At 45.4% G+C, this 21,240-nt stretch overlaps 1 protein-coding gene across 3 annotated transcripts in view; it reads right to left on the bottom strand.

Annotated features, from left to right (window-relative positions):
- The window catches only part of ARID1B (AT-rich interaction domain 1B), a 358,041-nt gene that overhangs the window by 211,651 nt on the left and 125,150 nt on the right, over window positions 1-21,240 (bottom strand). For all 3 annotated transcript variants that reach the window (XM_040965219.1, XM_040965217.1, XM_040965218.1), the window contains one exon: window positions 8,372-8,482. In XM_040965219.1, the coding sequence (XP_040821153.1) occupies window positions 8,372-8,482 (111 nt within the window). The remainder of the gene's footprint in view (window positions 1-8,371; window positions 8,483-21,240) is intronic.

Below are 21,240 nucleotides of genomic sequence, written 5' to 3'. Positions count from 1 at the left end.
TTATCAGCCTCTGCTTAATGAGCCTCATTCATCAACTATAGATCATTCTATCCCTCTATTATCAAAACCAATATCCTGTAAATCAGTTATGTTTCAGCCTTTCTTAGTTTCCAATTTTGTCCAATTTTTTATGGTACTCCTTCATACTCCTTCATTAATTTTTTAGAAATGAGTTGACAGTCCCAAGAAATAGGCTGAAATTCATTTCCCCCACATTTTACATGGAAATCATCAACATATCATATGGAAAAAATTTGCAGAGGACATACTTAGTGAAAATGTACTTTTAAAAATTAAATGAATTTTTAAAATTGACACATTTTCCACTAAGCAAATACCACAGCTATAATGAATTTAGAATTAGTCATTAATTTCAACAAGACCAAAGATGTCCATTATATAATCCAGGACTTATTTAAAAGCACATTATAGTTATTTTCGAATGCTCATTTAGTCAAACTTTTCATTTTGTTTAGTCTCTTTTCCCCTGGAATAAGTACAAACTGCTGAGGTTTTGCTAGGTTTTAATTGGCAAAATAAATATTTAAGTGGAAGAAGACTGCTTTGGCAAAGAGAGAAACAACTTTCAATTTCCCACCTCACTCAAGTTCAAGTACCATCCTCTACTTTCAAAATAACTATTACTAGAAAATAAAATTACAGTGTATCGTATCATAAAAAAATAATCTCCACTGAAAAACATTTCTCAGAGTTAATGTCACTTTTTGTAAATTAGGACTTTCAAGTAATCTTAACATGATTTCCTCAACCTTAATCCGCAAATAATTGACATCTCCATATAGAACAGACCATTCATGAAAATTATATTTAAAAAGTGGGCATTTGACCTAGCAGTTGAGGAATTCACATGACACACTGGGTTCCAATCCGGGCTTCGGCTCACAACTTGAGTTTCCCACTCTGGGAAGCAACGGCGTTGGCTCAAGTGACTGGTTCCCTTGGAAGACCGGGACTGAGTTCTTGGTTCCTTAGTTTAGCCTGACTCAGGTCAGGCTACTGCATATACGTGGATGACGAACTAGCACATGTAAACTCAGTTTGTCTGCTGGCTTGTTGGCCAGTCTATCAATGTGTCACATAAATAAACAATTTTTAAACAATTAGAATAGGCAAAGTTGACACCTACAGCACCCATATTACATAGCAGTGCCAGGTCTATCTCAGCTGCTCCACTTCTGATCCAGCTCCCTGCTAATGCACCTGGGAAAGCAGCAGAAGATGGTCCAAAGTCCGTGGACCTCTGCCACACATGTGGGAGATCTGGAAAAAGTTCCTAGCTCCTGCCTGTGAAGAACCTAGATGCTTTCTGTTTTTGTGATTCTGCCTTAATGGCTCGGCTGGGGGCTGTGTGAACTCAAGGCCTGATAGTCTACGTGACACCCAGCAGGACACCTGGCAGGTCACCCGGCAGGACACCCGGCAGGTCACATAGGCCGACCACTCCCCGGAAAGGAGGTACCAGGTGTTCGAAAAGATTCACCGCCCTATAGCTTATCAGTTTGTAACTTTTGGAAGTTGCTCACTTCAAACCCATCAATAGAAGCCTGCTAAATCACCACCTGCACCTGGCCCAGCCAGGACCATTTCAGCCATTTGGGGAGTGAACCAGCAGATGGATCACTCTCTTTGTCTCTCTGTAACACTTTCCACTAAATAAATAAACCTTGGCAAGAATTATATAAGAGAACATGATACAACCTAAGTAAAACATTAAGCTATCCTGCGTTCCCTTTCAAAACTACCTAAGACATCAAAATAAATGCTCTACCTTCAAGTTCCAACCATGCAAGTCACTAAGCTACCTGCAAACACCTGATCAGAAACCAGTTCTCAGAGGCTCCTCTCCTGACGCGGAGAGATCTGTTTGTGAAAAACCAGGCTACTTCAGAAGGCTCTGTGGAAAACTGCCCTGGGGGTTGGTATTGGGTTGAAGCAGGTTAAGTTGCCTGTGATGCCAGCATACCATAGGGCACCAGTTCCAGTCCAGGCTGCTCCCACTTCTGACCAGCTCACTCCTAATAGCCCAGGAAACTGGCACAAGGTGCTTCAAAGCCACCACACGGGAGACCTTGACGAAACTGCGCAGCCGTGCCTGCTGAGGTCATCTGCAAAATGAATCAGCAGGTGGTGTTTTCACTCGTGTGCGCGCGCTCTCTCTCTCTCTCTCTCTCTCTCTCTCTCTCTCTCTGTGAGTGTGGGTGTTTATCTCCCCTCTCTGCAACTCTGCTTTTCAGATAATAAATCTCTTTTTTTAAGGTAAGTCTATTTTAGTACAAAAAAGTTGAAATTCCTGCTCATAACGGACATTTTCCACGGATTTTTGAAGATTCCTCCTACTACCTCTCCAAACCTCGGCAAACTTGGCTAAGCACTCCCAGAACCCACAGAACATCTACACTGGACACTGATGGGAGAGGCTTGGACAGGATCAGTGCGAGGCAGAGTACTGTTTAAAATAAAGTCAAGCTGCAGATAGAAGAGTTTCAAAAGAGCTCATTCAGCAGGCATATGCCGAATTCTCAGCCGTTAGATTGTGACTCGTGTAAAAACCCGCCAAATGAGAGGTTAAGACAGGCTAATGAATTCATATTTGCAGCTGAGGGGTGAGAAGTTGGTGAAAAGCAGAAGCCAGCGAGAAACTGGCTTCATCTTGCATGCTCAGCAACCGAATTGCCAACCCACACCACTGAATGCCACTCCAAATCACCAACATCCAAATGTGCTTCCCAAACAACTGGCCTCAACCCCAACCAACCTACATGTCACTAAATACTTTTTTTTTATTGGGAAGTCAGATATACAGATAAGAGGACAGACAGATTCCCTGCACGAAGGGCTATGCAGCTAGCCCGGGAAGCCCCACGCTGCTCCACGCTGCTCCACGCCACCCTGCTCAGGTGCCTCTGATGGGACGAGGACAGGGCCCTGAAACAGGACTGCATGACGTGATGGCCTCAGTGGCCAATACGTTTAGACCCATTTCACAGAGCCTGACCAGGCAGCCTGTTCACAGTGCTCCCTGGGGTTCTGCATCGCAGGTAAATAGAAACACAAGGCAAGGGCTGGCCCCGAAGAACAAAGTTGGAACTCCTTACCAGGAGACCTGGGAATGTTAACAACTCCCCCAATTCCTGGAGGCGAAAGCTCAAATTTGCTGAACAAGGAAAATGATCAAATCTTCGTTTCGTTGTTATCTATCTTCTTACACATGTTTAAAAATATTTTCTTGAAAATATATCTTATCACAGTATAATTACTGGAGCAGTAATCATAAACAAATATGTGTCTATAAAGAGCTAAGAAAACAGTATTTTCACTCTACTTTAGCTTAATTATCCAAATCGCCCACTTATATTTTTGAACCTCAGGGTTACCAAAGTAAAATGCAAATACCATTAGAGAAAGCAAACTGGTTCTAGGAACAACACCACAGAACCAACACGAAGGCTACCCTTGTTTAGGGCCTGAGCATCCGCAGCACGTGAAGACAACTCTTCTGATGCGAGCTCATCATAAAAAACACTTTCTTAAAAACAAAACTCATTTTGGGCCCGGCGCAGAGGCGCAAGTGGTTAAAGGTCCTCGCCTTGCACGCCCGGGATCCCATATGGGCGCCGGTTCTATCCCAGCAGCCCCGCTTCCCTTCCAGCTCCCTGCCTGTGGCCTGGGAAAGCAGTCGAGGACGGCCCAAAGCTTTGGGAACCTGCACCGCGTGGGAGACCCGGAAGAGGCTCCTGGCTTCGGATCGGCATAGTATCGGCCCGTTGCGCTCACTTGGGGAGTGAATCATCGGATGGAAGATCTTCCTCTCTGTCTCTCCTCTCTGTATATCCGCCTTTCCAATGAAAAAATAATAAAAATAAATCTTTTTTAAAAAAAAAACTCATTTTAATTTCTTTCAAAGGCAGAGCTACAGAGAGAACCCATCTGCTGGTTCACTCCCAAAGTGCTTGCAAGGACTGGAGCTGAGCCAGACCTTACACTGTCTTCCCAGCACATCAGCACGGAGCTGAATGAGAGGTGAAGAAGCCAGGACTCAAAATGCAACTACACAAGCCCAGTGCAGTAACCTAGTGCTAAAGTCCTCCCTTTGAATGCGCTAGGATCCCATATGGGCACCGGCTCTAACCCCGGCAGCCCTGCTTCCCATCCAGCTCCCTGCCTGTGGCCTGGGAAAGCAGTCGAGGATGGCCCAAAGCCTTGGGACCCTGCACCGTGGGGGAGACCTGGAAGAGGCTCCTGGCTCCTGGCTTTGGATTGGCTCAGCTCCAGCCATTTTGGCCACTTGGGGAGTGAATCATCGGACAAAGATCTTCCTCTGTCGCTCCTCCTTTCTGTATAAATCTGCCTTTCGAATAAAAAAATAAATACATCTTCTTAAAAATGCATCCATACAGGATGCAGGTGCTGCTGGCAGTGAGGCCTCCCCACTACACCACAGAGTAAGCACCCCTCCATCCAGAAATTCTGAAACCCCGAGAACTTTATTTTAAACTAGGCGTACATATAAGTCATTTTAGGAAAACATTCATTGAATAAAGCATGATAAGCATGATGAAAATACTCTAACAGAGGAGACAAGATAACTACAAAATAATTATAATAAAAAGATCAATAATAGATACTACAAGAGAAGAAAATTTAACAAAACATTTAATAGAATGTGTACTAAATTTTATTTGGGGGATTTACTGTAGAATATAAATTGATATAAACTCACTGTTAATTAAATAAATTAATAAAATAGCAATTTCTTTTAGACTTTTTGGTTAAAAGCTGGTCTCATTCCTATCAGTGTCTTGGGTAGAGAAAACCAAAATGTATTCCAACTTGAAATGATAATATTTTAAGAGGAAAGACTTCTTCCTGCTATTTTTATATGATATTTTATATGCTAAAATGTATCAACAAGGTTATTATGAAGACATACACACTAATCCTTCACAGAAGAGAAGGCTGTACTGGCACCAGCCCTGTGGCATGACTGGCAAAGCTTCTGCCCACACTGCTGGCATCCAGATGGGTGCTGCTTCATGTCCACCTCGCGCCCAACTCCTTGCTAATGTCCTAGGAAAAGGACAAGGTGGTCCAGAAACCTGGGACCCTGCCACCCTCATGGGCACAAGGGTGGCCCCTGGCTCCTGACCCCCGGCTTTTGCCCTCCCCAGCCGTAGGCATTGCATACAATTTGGCAAGTGAAGCAGCAGGTGGAAGACCGCTTTCTGTAATTCGAATTTCAAGTAGGAAAAACAATCTTAAAAAAAAAAAAAAGCTGTATGATTAAGAAATATAGAAATAAATGGATACTATTATGGGGAATTTGCTCTGACTTAAGTATGAATGCATTAAAGAAAAAGTAAATATTACTGGTTATGGTCCCAAGATAACACAAGAACAAATATTAATTTTTCAGTTGCAGTTTTCTGTGGATGATTTGACGATCTAAGCCAGCTGGAAAAAGCAACTGCATTAGTTATTAAAGAACACCAAGAATTTAATGACATGCAAATGCAGACAAATACCAGTTCAAACAGAGGTAAGAGGACAGCTTCCTGAGGGATCAAATTACTGATTTAGAATAAGGATATTGGAAATGCCTTGACTTCATACAAGGGAAAGTTGCTAACTGCAGTAACAAACATGCTGAAGAAAAACACAATACTAACACAGAAGCTATAAAAAATCTATCTCAATGGAAGCAAAATAATGGTTATTAACAATTATCATGGGAATAAGCCCACTACTTTTTTTTAAAGGTACAGATGATAGTCACAATTTACTTAGTTCCAAATTACAAAACTAGAAATTAATACAGTAATACGGACTGTCTTTAACTTCTAGGAAAGTCAATTTTAAGTCATTAACAATTGGAAGGTCCAGCCTTCCTTCACAGTGCAGTTGTGACAGATCCAACAGCAAAGTCACCCAGACATGGTAACAAACACATCTTCCTAAGTCCCAGCAGTTCAAGTTGGGTAGAGGGCTAAAGCACTCATCAGAGCTGGACTGCAAACTCAGAATCATAGAGTCATAACAAAAGACCAACAGACTGTTTCCTGAACTCATAATTAACCCTCACTGTGCACAACTAAGAAGAGCCTGAATAGCATCTAGCTTCCCAAACTAAAGTAGACATTAGTGGATGAATGGGGTGGGCAGATTAGGATGGTGGGGCCTCTGGGGAGCCACTGGGTTGGATCAGGTTGGGAGGATGGAGCCCCATGGTGAACCCCACTGGCTCTTCTCTAAAGAAGAAAGAATCCCTCTCAACAAAAAGCTAACTTACACAACATCTTAAAGATGAAGTATCCAAATCAACAAGTCAGATGTACAAACCTACTAGAGAAATGCTTTGCTCACGCAGGACTCCGCTACAAGAACAGGAGCGCACTGAGCTTTGCAGAAGGAAGCCCGTGTCCACCCGACCAGGCAAGGGGGTTTAGGTACACAGGCTGATCCATGCATTGTCCTTTCATCTGTAATCGAGATTTCTACACACTGAACATAAAACACAGAAACTTGACTCTCATTAAGGGTCGTGAAGTGCGCTATGAGGGTTATGGAGTCAATCAGCATCCCATTTATTGTTGGGTTATCAAAATGCAAAGTAAATACCAATTATATTCTCTTTCTTTTTCAACATCTTCACAGAAAAATCTGTACCATGGGCAATCTTAAATTCCTGCAGGAAGTGGACAAAGTAATCAATAGAGTATATACCATGATAAAACTACAAAGGTACACAAACAGAACAATTCAGAATGAACTGATTCTCGCGTCCATAGCTCTTCTTCCCACCCCTGTTTCTGCCCCAAGGAGGGGCACACCCATGGGGGAGGCCGGAGCTCTCAAGGGGCACAGAAGAGGCAGTGCCTGCAGGTGACTCCTGCAGCTCAGCAGTCACACAGCAGCAATCCAAGGCGGAATTCCCCACCTGTGCCACACCTCGAAGCAGCAGCCGCGGGCACAGGTGCACCCTTCAGCACCCTGCAGCCTTCTTCCCAAACACTGAGATACCAGTGGGCAGGGGTGTGGGGATCCATGGTCCACTCCTGCTTGGCCAAGTTGATGTACAGTTCATAAAACTGCAAATCAGCTTCCAAATAATAATAATTTGGCAAAAGCTGCATTTACAATAGTGCACATGCATGTCATACACACAAACAAGCACAACATGCTCACCACACTGTGAAGTAGCTGCTCAAGACACAAGCTTACAGCACCCAACTCGGAAGTCATTTCTCTTTTCATTCTTTCAAAAATAACTAGACAGTAAATATGCCAACACAGTTTTCTAAAGCAAGCACACACACACACACACACACACACACACACACACACACACACACTCACACACACTAGCATTTCACCTACTCCCATCACAAAACGAAAGCTGTAAAACTAAGGGTTTCAAAAACATCCACCAGATTGAGAGACAGTGGGTCCTGCAACCAGCATTTACCCTCTTTCCCACCGCTGTGAATAACATACAGGGAGCATGCCAGGCACGCCACATGGATGTGTGACATTCACTACACACACTCCTTCTCAAACGTTTGCATTTAATGCCATAAATCTTATGTAATGCAAATAGATCTGAGGGTCAAGTTACAATTAGGACTATACTAAACTCCCATCTTAAACCTTCCTAACAGTGATTAAACAAGAACAATAATTCTTCAAACAGAAACATTTGTGAACAAGAAAATAAAAATAAAAATACTGATTTGCACAAACGTATCCTTTTAGATAATAAAGCAAATTTCATTTAAGTTAGGTTCCCCTGTAAGCAACCCATTATGTACAAATAAATCCTGTGGGCATCTTACACTAGTCACCCTCTTACCAACATACACTCAGTCATCAGATACTAGGTGTTGCCAGAAATACTTTGCAAGCTGCTTCATCAAATTCTAAAATAAAATATTTTTGGTGATTTCCCATTATATACATGAAGTCTCACAAGAAATTCAAACTGCTATCTAATGCTTTATCTCATCATTCATATTCTCCACAAAGTGAGAATTTCCTTTGCGTGCAAACTCTCTCTGTGCACATCTATCCTGCAATCCTAGCTAAAGCATCAGGCTGAAGAAAGCGGAATGGTACAACAGCAGTGAGCCGCCCGCACACAAAACCACCAACAAAACCTTCCAACTGGCGCTGGACTCCACAGCCACCACCTAGAAGGAGACAGGCTCATCCAGGACCATGGAGCCCTGGGAATCAAACACTTCAGTCTTTCCAAAAAATCAAAATGTTATAACATAAAACAGAACAAACAAAACAACAGCTCTTTTCCAAAATGTTTAACTCATTCCATTTCCACATTAGCATATGAATGTCTTACTGGTAAGCTTGATGGTCTTTCTTGTTGGATTAGGTTCAAGTCTTCGTGGTTAGGCTTTCCAGGGGCCAGAGCAGGCTGGGACCTAGTTCCGTAGCCTTCCTGAGACATGTCCTGGAAGAACACAAGAAGTAGAGCACTTCTAAGTATCTCAGCAAGTCTTCAGCTTCTGCAGTAACCAAGACTGAGGCTTATCACAATCATGGACCAACGTTACATTGTAACAGACACATAAGTACATTATAGCTGCTGCGTCATCACTTACTACAAACCAAACCTAACCAACAGCAGAAGGACAGCTAAACTATTTATGAATGAAAGAAGCAATTGAATTTCTTCAGATTGTCCACTCTAGGAACTAGTGTCCATCACTGGAAGACGGAGCAGGAGGGGGCAGTCAGCCCAGCTGTCAACACCAGAGCAAGCCAAACACCTTTTTTATTCCTTACTTCTGATTTTGGTTATACTGTCGAATTTACACTTTGCTCAAACTGCCTTTAGCATTACCTCGAAAGCTTGAAACAATGAGAACTTCACTGTTAACTGAATCTTCATACGTATGGTCGATTGTTCACAAAACAGCATAAATTGTTAGTAAGCTCACAGCATCCTGGGGCTTCCACAAATGCAATAAACACTTGTGTACAGGCCTCCATGTGCTCATACAGAGAACACACAGAGAAAACAGTGGGGACAGAGCTGACCACCCACAGCCTGCCGAGGCACAGGAGCATGCCCAGTGGCCTTCGCGGCATGTGCAGAACATGCTTTCAGGGAGATTCCAGCAGGCCTCAGGTCTGTGCCGACACGATGTTACGTAACCCAATCCCATTTCACAGCACATTATTGCACACCATATCCCCGGCTGCTCCGCCAGGCCCGCTCGCCTACTCAACCCTCTGCCATCATTCACATGCAATGTCAAGTCACAAGACAGGATTCTAGATACTTAGCATAGCATGTCTCAGTTGGCACTGAAAGTTGAAGAACCAGTTTCTAACTGGAGAGAGGAAAAAAAAGTACTGCTTTAAAACAATATTCTGTGTGTTTGAGTGTGTGAGCACAAGTAAGGGTTAGTACTAAGGAAACATCATATGCAAGTTCTACTTCTTTAAATCTCTAAATTATCATTTAAGAAATTAACACCAGTGGAATCCTCTAAAAGCCTTCTGCTGCCCCACCTTTCTCACACAGTCCACAATTCAAATCACAAGACTTCTTTTGAGTGACTTGAACCAAGTCACTCAACCAACAGCCGGCACTACAAAGTCAAGCACTGACCAAAGCAGACTGAAGTGGCTGGGCAGGGGTGGCCCCGCCTTCAAGCAGGTTGTAGAATAAAGAAGTGCACCAACCTGCGGCCGGGCACTCTCACGGGCACCAGCTGCCCCTGAGTCTGTCTGTTGAACTCCAGCAGGCAGGTTCACACTCAGCCAGCAGCTGCTTTGTAGAAGCCAATCTGGCTGGCCAGACTTTCCTCAGTGGCAGTACAAGGTGAGGGCACTTGGAACCCAAGGGTGCTCAGAAGGCAGCACAGGGCGACAAGCAGGCGAAGACCCGAAGATGGCAGTGATCACACGTGCTAGCTGCTCTGCTCTGCCCTCAGCAAGAGCCCATTTCCGCCAGGCCCCAGGTTCCACTCATTGTAGGGACTTCCTACTGGGGGCCTGCTGCTTCCTTTAGGTTGATTACAAAGATTTCAAATCAAGGGGAGCACAAGGCCTCCATTCAGAGGCACGCTGTTACAAAAACAGCACAAAGGTGAGGGCAGCCTCACAACGGACAGGTGAGCCGGCCAGGCCGCCCCTGCACGTACGTGTGCCACACAGCGCACAGCTTGGCTGTTACCGACAGTACTGCCATCAGGCTTGTCACAGCTATACCAACAGCCTTTTCCACGAGCGGAAGGGCTTTGCAGCCAGGGTACAGACAGATTTCAGGGCAGACACCATCGCTTCTGAAAACTACCAGGGAAACTTACACGACTTCACATGCCATTTTTTGAGATTTGGGAAGCTCTACCAAAAATCTCAAATACCGTTCCTGACCGCAGAGAGCTTTCAGTGATCCAATACAGTCGGAGACAAAACCAAGACACAATTCACTGAGAAGCCCTGAAAGAGGACTTTGTCCACTGCAGTGTGTGCTTGAACCAAAGGCCTAATGCAGCTGACAGAGCACACAGGAAGGCAGCACCACCCTGAATCTGCAACACTGGCCAGCCAGGTCTAGGATTCACTTGCTCGGCAAAAATGCATTGCAAACACGCTTTTGCATCCTGAAAAGCAACCTTATTTCCCTTATAAGAAGAATAAATACAAGTATAAACAACCAATTTAATAGTAAAGAGGGAAGTAAAGAATGATGGACTTATGGCTGGTTATAAATGGCTATACAATTGTAATAGTATGGGGGAAATCGGTAGGGGGAGGTGATTCGGGGAGGGAGCTGTGCAGTCCCAGAGCCTATGGAACTGTATAATAAGAAGAAGAATAAGAAGAAAATAGAGTGTATTGCAGCATCAAATAAAAAAAAGATTTATTCACTTATACTTAGAAGACAGTGTTTTATAGAGAGATCTTCCATCCAATGGCTCACACCCAAAAGGCGGCAGTGGTTGGAGCAGAGCTGACCTGAAGGCTGTAGAAGCCTCCTCCACTGCCTTGCCAGGCCGTTAGCAGGAACCTGCATGAGAAGTGGAGCTGCCAGGATTCAAACCAGCACTCAAACGGGATGCTGACACCTCAGAGCCAGCCCTGTGGCACATCTGAAAGCATCCTTACCATCTTGTGTGATTATTTTTAAGATTTGATTAATGTACACTAGTGAACAGATTAGCATACATACACAAATAATTATATTTATCTGCCATAAATATAAAAGAATACCATTTTGTAATAGGACTGCAATGCCAAAGAACCAAATAAGCTTGCAGCATTCTCTATCAAGCAATACTGTTCTACCCTCCTAGGTAAACCCCCAATCACTGACGGGCTCTGTTGTTCACCCCTTCCTTATGTCACGAGTCAAAAGCAAAAGGACAGCCCAATGTGAGAATGGTTTGAAGCAGCTGTTAACAAGTGCAGTAAGCTGAGGGGCCCACCAAGATCTCCCGCTTTATTGCACATCTGAACATGTTAGGTAGTAATTGTGGGGGGTGTGTGTGTGTGTGTGTGTGTGTGCGCGCGCGCGCGCGCACGCCTGCACAGGAGCACCTGTGTGCTCCCACAGGACAGGAACGATCACAAGGGTCTAGCTTAAACACCAGGAGCACGACTGCTTCTGTTTTCTTCTACACGACATGAATACTGATTGCAATACAAGCACGGAAGAAATCACAGAACTAAAAAATATTTAAAGGGAAACGATTCCTATGGTATAAATCCTAAGGAGAGATCAACCGTGGAAAGATGGGCCTGCCTGCCTGGCATTTCCCCACTGAGGTGACGACCGCCAACAGGCTTTTACGTATTTTCCCAAAGTTTTCAAAGTGTCACCAAGTGTGAATGTGAATTTAAAGCTTTTTTCTTTATACAAAAATGGAGCACATTTTCTGAAAATAGCACAGCTTCGGAGACATAGCAATATGCAGGAATTGTAGGATCCATTCTATACTTACCTTTACCCTTTTATTTTAACTGCCTTCTTTTGTCGTGACTTACCTAATCTATCCCTTATTGATGCCATTTAGGCTGCTGTCCTACCACTTCATACATTTCAGAAAATATCCTTATGTATATTGCCTCATGGGAAAGATTTCAGCAGTATACAGTTTTGCTAGTGGAATTATTGCCAAATAACTGGCCTTTTTAAAATTTTGATAATGCAAAGTGCTCTTAACAAAAGACTATAGGGCCCGGCACGGTGGCCTAGTGGCTAAAGTCCTTGCCTTGAACATGCCAGGATTCCATATGAGTACCAGTTCTAATTCTGACAGCCCTGTTTCCCATCCAGCTCCCTGCTTGTGGCCTGGGACGAGCCAAAGCCTTGAGACCCTGCACCTGCGTGGGAGACCTGGAGGAGGTTCCTGGCTCCTGGCTTTGGAACGGCTCTGCACCGGCCATTGTGGCCACTTGAGGAGTGAATCATCAGATGGATAATCTTCCTCTCTGTATATCTGCCTTTCCAATAAAAATAAATAAATATCTTTTAAAAACCCAAAACCAAAAGACTATCATTTTACACTCACAGTCCATCCTTTTGGAACAGAACAGGTTTATCCCAGATGTTTGTGTCAGCACCACAGAAAGAGAAGACCAAAAACTAGGATTCAAGAGCAGAAGCAACATCAACCAAAGGGAGATGAAGGGACAGACCAGAAGGAACACCTCAGCCTTCCACCAATAGCAGTGGCAGCAAGCAGTCAAGGATGTGACCAGAGGGTTACAAACAAAACCAGTTCTTTTAACAGTCCAATACACAGCTTCAGGTGAGACCTGGACCAACAGGCGCCACATGGGCGCTGGTCTGGAATGTGTGTGATGTGCGTGCTGCTGTGCCAGGAAGGGAGGGGAGATGCCCCTTGCACTGCCCGGGCCGAGGGGCAGTGAGTGAGCCTCAGTCAAGGAACTCCAGTCCAGGAAAGAGGATCTTCAATTTCCAGGATGAAGGAAAAGGAGGCCCTGGCCTGCGTTTGAGACTGCAGGCGGGCAGCCAATGCCCCAGGGGAGATGGCTGGTGGCTACAGGCTGCCCCGGCCTGGGAAACCAGCCCTGGGCGAGAGAGACTGAGTGTGCAACTGGGTTCCCCTCAGGTTTCTATATACGCATTGAGACATTGAAAATGCCCCTTCCAAAAGGAGGCAGTATATAGCTACAGAAGAATGGCACACTTCTGTCCCCGCCACCATCACGAGAGCCCCGGTGAAATCTTAGCAAGAAGACCCTCAATATTTCCAAGAGGTGCCGAGACAAGGCTGTGCACAGTTCAGCTCAACATCACCTCGGGAGATGCTTCCTGCTAGCCTGCTGTTACCTCTAACAAAACAGAAGCTCTAGTAACTTGCATGGCTAGCAACGGCCACTGTGCTGGGAGAGAGGCTCTGCAGCAATGGGCACATCTTCACTCCCACAGTAACAGCACTTCAGACACACAACCAGGAGCGTTTCACAGCTTTACATAATAAGGGCTTTAATAAAATCCCCACACTTCCCCTTCCACAGCTAAAACCTTGGGGCTGGTGCTTTACCTGCTACATACACCACGGTGCCAGCATCCCACATGGACACTGGTTTGAGCCCCAGCTGCTCCACTTCTGATGCACCTGCTTGCTAACGCATCAAGGAAAGTCGTGAAGGATGGCCCAAGTGCTTGCACTCTTGCATCCAGATGAGAGACCAGCTCCTGGCTTCAGTCTGGCCCAGCCCTGGCCACTGCAGCCATGTGGGAGTGAACCAATAGATGGATGATCAATCTCCAATAAAATAAATTGCAAATAAATGAAATAAAATATGATTTTTAAAAAGTTGTTATCTAGTCCTGGTGCGATAATCTAATGGCTAAATCCTCACCTTGCACACACCAGGATCCCATACGGGCACCGGTTCATATCCCATTCACTTCTCATCCATCTCCTTGCTTGAGGCCTGGGAAAGCAGGCAAGGACAACCCAAAGTCTTGGGACCCTGCACTCACATGGCTGGCCCGGAAGAGGATCTGATATCCTGACTCCGGATCAGCTCAGCATCAGCTGTTTGGTCACTTGGGGAGTGACTCATCAGATGGAAGATATTTCTCTGTCTCCCCTCCTCTTTGCATTTATCTGACTTTGCAATAAACACTGAGCCCCCTCGTGCAGGGGAGGCAGCAAGAGTCGTGGCTCCAAAGTGAGGCAGGCATAGCACCTCAAGCACTTGGCTGCAGGAGCCACACTCAGTCCTGGAAGGATTCTGCCCTGCACCCCAGGAGAGAAAGGAATGGCAGGGCACACAGCCAGCCTCCAGGGAAGGGTCTGTGCTCACAGCAAGACCAGCATCTGAACTTACTAGCAATGAATGTTACCAGGCCATGCCCCGGGCTACAGTATCTGAAACTAAGGTGTAGATCCTGTCCTTACAGCCTGTCCATTCACAAGTCTCCTGGGTAATACTAGTGCAAAGGAAAGTTTGAAGAACACAGGAAGACCAGTGTTTTAGCAAATGGACAGGCCTCCCCTTCGGCCTTCCGACCTGATCATGAAGGGCTGATCATGAGCCCTTCTCTGCTCCAAGAGGCGTCTTCATTGTAGAGATTAACAAAGCCAGCAGGGAAGCTGCTGCACTAAAACAGAACTGCAACCGAACCCAAGTGCCACCATCTCTGGGCAGGTCTTGCTGGGACCTCTCAGAGTCGCTAGCAGAAAATGAGAAAATGCCCATGAACCAGGCTATGGAAAGAACAGAGAAAACACGGGCCAGCACCTGTGCGCACCACTGGCTCTTGGCTTGGATGAACACCCAGACCGCCCCAAAGAGACCAGCTGGAGAGCAAGAGGCCCTGCGCCCCCTCCCTTGACACAGACCTAACCGTTCAAGCACGCAACAGCTGCTCCTCACTCTACTCCTGGGCTCATCACGCTTCTCTTCCTAAGACTGGTACGAAGACATATACACCCATCCCCTACCCCCAAAACTTCTGGGAAAATTTGTCAGTGAACTAGGGCTTATTCTGTTCTCTTCCATTCAGAACCCCCCTCTAAACAAAGGGGGGTCACTCCCCACACTGCAGCTCAGGAAAGGAGCGTCATTTCAGACCTGCATCTTCTGGTAGGACAGTATACACAGAGCTTGTTACTCTAGAATTTCTACAATCAAGGCAAATGATGGAGAATTTTTAACATATACAAATCATTTTGCAGCACTTTCACACTTTAACATGTTGAAATGAGCATTTTAAAGGCAAATGAAAGCAACTGGGGGGTTGGGAATCTAGATAAACATCGCTCCCGATCTCCCCTGTGGCAGACACTAGTGTCAAGGGAAAAGGAGAGAGCTGTGGGATAAATACAGTGAGCTGCTGACTGTGTGCCCGTGCACTTGCCAACAGCATCCCTCCCACCAGCAGGGCAGGGAAGGGCAGGGCAGGGTGGTCCTGGCGAGGTGGGGAGGGGCTGAAGGAGCCACACAGGGCTCTAGTGGGTGCCAGTGCAGCTCTAGGCTGGGGCAGGTGGATGCTCCGGACCTGGGGCAGCCTGCATGTGGTCCAGACCATGCTGGCTCCTAGACAGCTTCCACACCTTTCTAAGGTAAACTAAGCCTTAATAATAGAGTGATAACTACGTAAGTCCTCGCACCCCGCTTCTCTTCACCTTTGATTCTGGTACCAGAGATTAAAAAGAAAGATTTTGAAAGTATTCTAAGCAATAAATAGCATTTTAAAATTGTACTCCAATTCAAGAGTCCCACTTCTACTCACAGCAGACAAGAGTGACAACTGAAAGCTTTCCATTGAAAGTCAAAAACACTCCCCAGGCTGGGGGAGATCCATCTTTCTAACTCCCGCAGGTGCTCTTCCTCCTCCTGTACCCTGCAGCACCAGGCACGGTACAGGCAGACGCACCTGGCCCCCCAAGAGTTCACGAAGACGGCCGCTACGAAAACCTATGCAAACAACTGCAAAAACTCTACCAAAATAATCTTATCTTTTAATTCCATTTCCCATGAATTTCCTCAAGTGCGCTCATTCTTGCAGCTCACCACAAAATCACTCTGGTTTCTATAGCAATTAAGAAAAAAAAAATCATGCCAACATTTTACCATTCTCACAATGTCATTTTTCTACTTTCTTCAATAGGTTCTTTTTTTTTTCTATTTTCTAAAATACCTACACACAGAGGAAGTTTTCAGGAATAACTAAAACACACACACACACACACACACACACACACACACACACACACTCTCCATACAGATGGAAAGTGTTAAGGTAACAGGTGCTATCTAAATTCAAACTGTGGACTGACACCATCTATTGGCACAGTGAGGGAAGTGTGCACTTTTTCCATCTGACCTTCCTGACCGCTGCTCTCTACTAAGACTGGCCCAAGCAGGCCAGGGGCTCCAGGAACTGGGGACTAGGTCTCTCGTCCCAGCTCAGCAGGCAGAGGCCAGCTCAGGAGTGCTCTGGAGTCACTCTCAAAGTCACTGAAGTGTTTCCTTTACCTGCTCTCAGAAATATCCCACAGCAACGGTCCAAACCCAAAGACAGTACAGTACACACCAGAATAAAGGGAAGCCAGACCCACGAACCTACCCCCCACTGCGCCAGGGCTTCAGGGATCACCTCCATGAAAATTAAAGGTCACACTGCCAACAGTGTGGATCCTCAGCTTGCTCCAAAATGCTAGAAAACAAAGCAGAGGAGTCCTGCGCAGCTCAACAGGCGCACACTGTTAGGGCGAGATGCTAGCACAGGAATAGCTTACTCGGTCAGATCAATAACAAAACCCCTGGACTGAAATAATTACGACAGTAACAACAGAGAGCGATTGCTCCAGCATGATTTTTTTCCCCCTAAGATTTATTTATTTTTTATTGGAAAGGCAGATTTATACAGAAAGGAGGAGAGACAGAGAAGAAGATATTCCATCTAATGATTCACTCCCTAAGTGGCCACAATGGCTGGAGTTGAGCCAATCCAATGCCAGGAGCCTCTTCCAGGTCTCCCACAGGGTGCAGGGTCCCAAAGTCTTTGGCCATCTTCAATTGCTTTCCCAGGCCACAAGCAGGGAGCTGGATGGGAAGCAGGGCCGGCAGGGCCAGTGCCCATATGGGATCCTGGCGCATTTAAGGCGAGGACTTTATCCACTACATATCGCACCAGGCCCTTGACTGCATGACTTCTGAAATCCTCCAGGGACGAACTTGAGTGGCAGGTCACTACAAGCTTGAACTCAGAAATATATTCAACCTGATTTTCAACTTTTACACAAGTATTCTTTTTTTTCTAGGTTAGATTTCTTTAGATTATTCGATTTTGGATATGGATTGTGATGGATATTTTACATTAAATAATTACAAAGTATTTCACCCTCATGTTCCAATGCTGTCTCCTTCTTTTTTAAAATAAATGGTCATTTTCCCAAACAGTTTTGGATCATGGCATGTCCATCTGAAAGCTGTTGACCATCCAAAGGTCTAAGTAAAGGCATTTTAGAAAACAGAATTTAAATACCTGTGCCTTCCACCTTCTCATTTATAAGAGGACATTGGCATCAATCGGGTTCAGCCAGCAAGGGACCTGCTATTGTAAACCCTTAGGAGTGCTGCCAACCTAGTACTACGTTGTTTTTAAAATACACCTCAACACTGACCTCTCATTTCACTTTTACTTTCTGAGAAAAAAGCAATGTATTCCATCAGTTCTCAGCAAAATTAGCACGTCTCTTCACAACAACCCTGACTCACAGGTCAGCACAACTCAGGGAGGGGCAGTGCCTCTATTCTCACCATCAGAGTTCATCCTGCCCCAGTTCATGTCTTCTTGTCTCACCAGCAGTCTCTTCTGCAAGAACTCGGGGACACCTGGACTCAGTCCCCCTGTGCCACACAGCACCAGGCCTCTCCACAGCACTGTTGACCTCCCATTCACCTGGGAGCCTTACCACTGGGTCAGACAGCAGCTAAACATCCTTTTCCATCCTTTCACTTTCAGTTCCATCTATCCTTGTTGGTGAGACATGTCTCCTGTAAGCAACAGATAGATGGGTCCTGTTTATTTAGCCAGTCCACTAATCAACAGCTTTTGATTGATGGGTTTAAGCCATGTACACTCAGGGTTAACATTCACAGGCAAGTGATTTGGTCCTGTCATTTTAGCAGGGCTTCCCATTGTATGATTTAGGTTTCTTTTGTGGTTTAATTGAGATGTTCTTCAGGTGTGCGTTTGGATTTGGCAGGAGTTGCTCTTTTTCTCATCTTTAAGCAACATTTGCAGAGCTGATCTGAGACACTACCATCTTTCAGTTTTTGTTTGCTTTGGAAGTATTTTATTGCATTAATGCTTTGCTAGGTATGCTATTCTGACAATTTCTTTTTCTTTTAGGATCTGGAATATGTTACTCCATTCTCTTACGGTCTTTAGGGTTTCCTCCAAGAGGTCAGTTGTAAGTCTGATTGGAGTTCCTCTATAAGTTAATTGAATTTTCTCAAGTGCATATTTAAGGACCTTTTCTTTATGTTCTACCTAAGGGAACATGATTGTGAGGTGTTGTGGTGAGGAGTCCTGCGCCCTTCCTGTATTTTGTTTCCCTTTTTTTTTCTCCACATTAGGGAAGTTTTCATTTGTTATTTTCATTGAATACATCTTTCAGCCCAGCTTCTCTTTCCAAGCCTTCAGCAACTCCTGTAACTATTATGAATTTCATCGAGCCAGGAAACAAACCTGCACAAGCTAAGTTGTGACGCAAAAATGCTGAAATGCCGCCAAAGGGGGGCTTCCCTAGTGCACTAAACTAGTAATATGGAGTAAGGCAGTCTGGGGAAGTGGGCTTAGGAAATAAACTCCTTCAAACGGCAGCAACTGTTTCAAACAGCAACTTCATGAAGGCCTTGATAAAGCATTCGCGAGGAACAGGGTGCCAGTATCCTGAGTGAGGAACTCGCTCGGGGACTCCTCATGTGGGCCAGGTGGCACCACAGTGCTACACTGCCCTCCTACCCGGCTGCCCACCTCTGCCCTGAAAAGGGAACCATTGAGGACTGTGGGGTCTCCATGTGAGCAGCAACCAGCCCCAACTTTGCCAGCCCCCAATGCAGTGAGATCTCCAGGACGGAACGACAGCTCTGAGCCCGGACCATACAGAGTCTGTGAGGTCACTAACATCAGAAAACAAAATCCTAGTGAAAGGTAAAACCTAACACAATAAGGACCACTGAGAAAGTTGCTAAAACATATACCTGTAACACCCACATTACAGATAGGCGCTAGCTTCTTCCAGCTGCTCCACTTCCAACCCAGCTCCCTTTTAATGTCCTGGGAAAAGCAGTATGAGATGCCCAACTTCTGGGCCCTGCTACCCACGCAGGAGACCTGGAAGCAGTTTTTCCTTTCTGGCTTCAGTGTGGCCCAGCCTCAACCACTGTGACCACAAAAGATCCCTTTCTATAACTGATTTGCACTGTAATAGAAAGTTCATAAAGTTCACTTATGGGAGTCCAGAATCCAACTCCTTTGAACACAACAAAGCAATTATTCTTTACTTTATATCTGTAGTGATTTACTTGAAAATCAGGCAGGTCGACAAAACGAGAGGTCTCCAAGCTGCAATGACTGAGATGAGGCCAGAGCAAAGTCAGTAGCAAACACTCAGGTGAGGTCCCGTTATGGGTAGCAGGAACCAGGAAACTGGAGACAGGAGCAGGGTTGCTCCAATAGCACAGATCACTTGAACTAGTATCTTCACATTCAGCCACACAACATCTTCCCTAGAACAAAATCATCTTAAAATCATTTCATCATGACTGAATTTTTCACAGAATGCAACTACCACGCACATGGAAGGCAGACTAGACCTCGTTTTGTTCTGAAGTTGATCAAGAGTTGCACGCTACTCTAAAAGGTAACAGCTTTACAACCTTGCTGGATCGGTCTCCTTATATTACCTAGTTCAGTGATCCACTTGTACATCGAGCACCTGTTTCACACATCTTGTAACGTGGCCATTCCTAAGAATCCGTTTCATGCACACTTTTCTATTATAAACGACCTTCCTTTCAATGTTCCAAGTACATTATTCCAAGTTATTTGAAAATTCTACAGGCAGGCAGCTCATCCTTTGTATGAACTTGACTTTAACATAATAAAATAGGCATTAGCACAGATTCATTACAAATGAGAAAATATTACCAGCATGCTCTAAGTGGGCTATGATAAACATTACATGTCTATATACCACTAAGCTGTGTAAAAGATGTTAAAAAGACAGCTAGACTAGGAACAGCATAGGCAGAACTGATATTCTTAAAAGGCTCTGATTGAAAGCTCTAAGCCACTAGATAAAATACCTTTTCTAATTCTTTTTAGATGAACTGTAGACATGGCATAAATGTGAGTGACACCAAAGTCACGGAGATCAAGGGAGCAGTGGAAGCTGACTTAGGCATGGACTGCAACTCAACATTTCTGTGTGATGGCTAGGAACAGGAAAAACACGAGAGTTCAGAACCTTCCAGAAGAAAATAAACTACGAGACATTTCCTCTCCATCGACGTCTGCGAGCATGCAGGCTCAGAGCAGAGAAACGGGAATGCCTAGGCGGAACTTACTACTCCAAAGCAGGAGGAATTAAGAAACACGGCTCAACCACAGTCTGCCAACCATGGGCCTATCTGGCCAAGATGAACCCTGCACACCTTGACAGAGTGGGTCCAGAGGCTGTCCACACCTGAACCCACCAACCCACGCTCACGCTGCTGCTGTGGGCGCAGCACACGGTGTGACCCCCTCTCAAAGGAGGCTTCCTACCAACTCAGTAATGATGGGCAGCAGACCACTCCAACGGGGCCTCAACTCCCCATGCGTGACCCCAACCAAACGGTGGGGAAGATGTTTGTACCAGGGAAAAGTACATGTCCCTGCAGCCAGCAGAAGGCCAGCAGCTGAGGGCCCCAAGACACAGGGGGGGTCTGAACCCTAGTGCAGGGTCAGGGCCTCTCTCCAAGAGATCACTGTCCAGAATTTATTTTATTTTTATAAGATTTATTTCTTCTTACTGGAAAGTCAGGCACACAAAGAGGTGGAGAGATAGAGAGGATCTTCCATCTGCTGATTTACTACCCAAGTGGTGGCAGCAGCTGGAGCTGAGCCAATCTGAACCCAGGAGCCAGGAGCCTACCCCTGGGTATCCCACACAAGTGCAGAGTCCCAGGCTTTGGCTGCCCCCCACTGCTTTCCCA

Source organism: Ochotona curzoniae, unplaced genomic scaffold, assembly GCF_017591425.1.
Source record: "Ochotona curzoniae isolate NIBS_2020 unplaced genomic scaffold, NIBS_Ocur_1.0 scaffold_3890, whole genome shotgun sequence".
In the NCBI taxonomy this organism is placed as follows: Eukaryota; Metazoa; Chordata; class Mammalia; order Lagomorpha; family Ochotonidae; genus Ochotona; species Ochotona curzoniae.
This window is presented reverse-complemented; position numbering and strand designations above follow the sequence as displayed.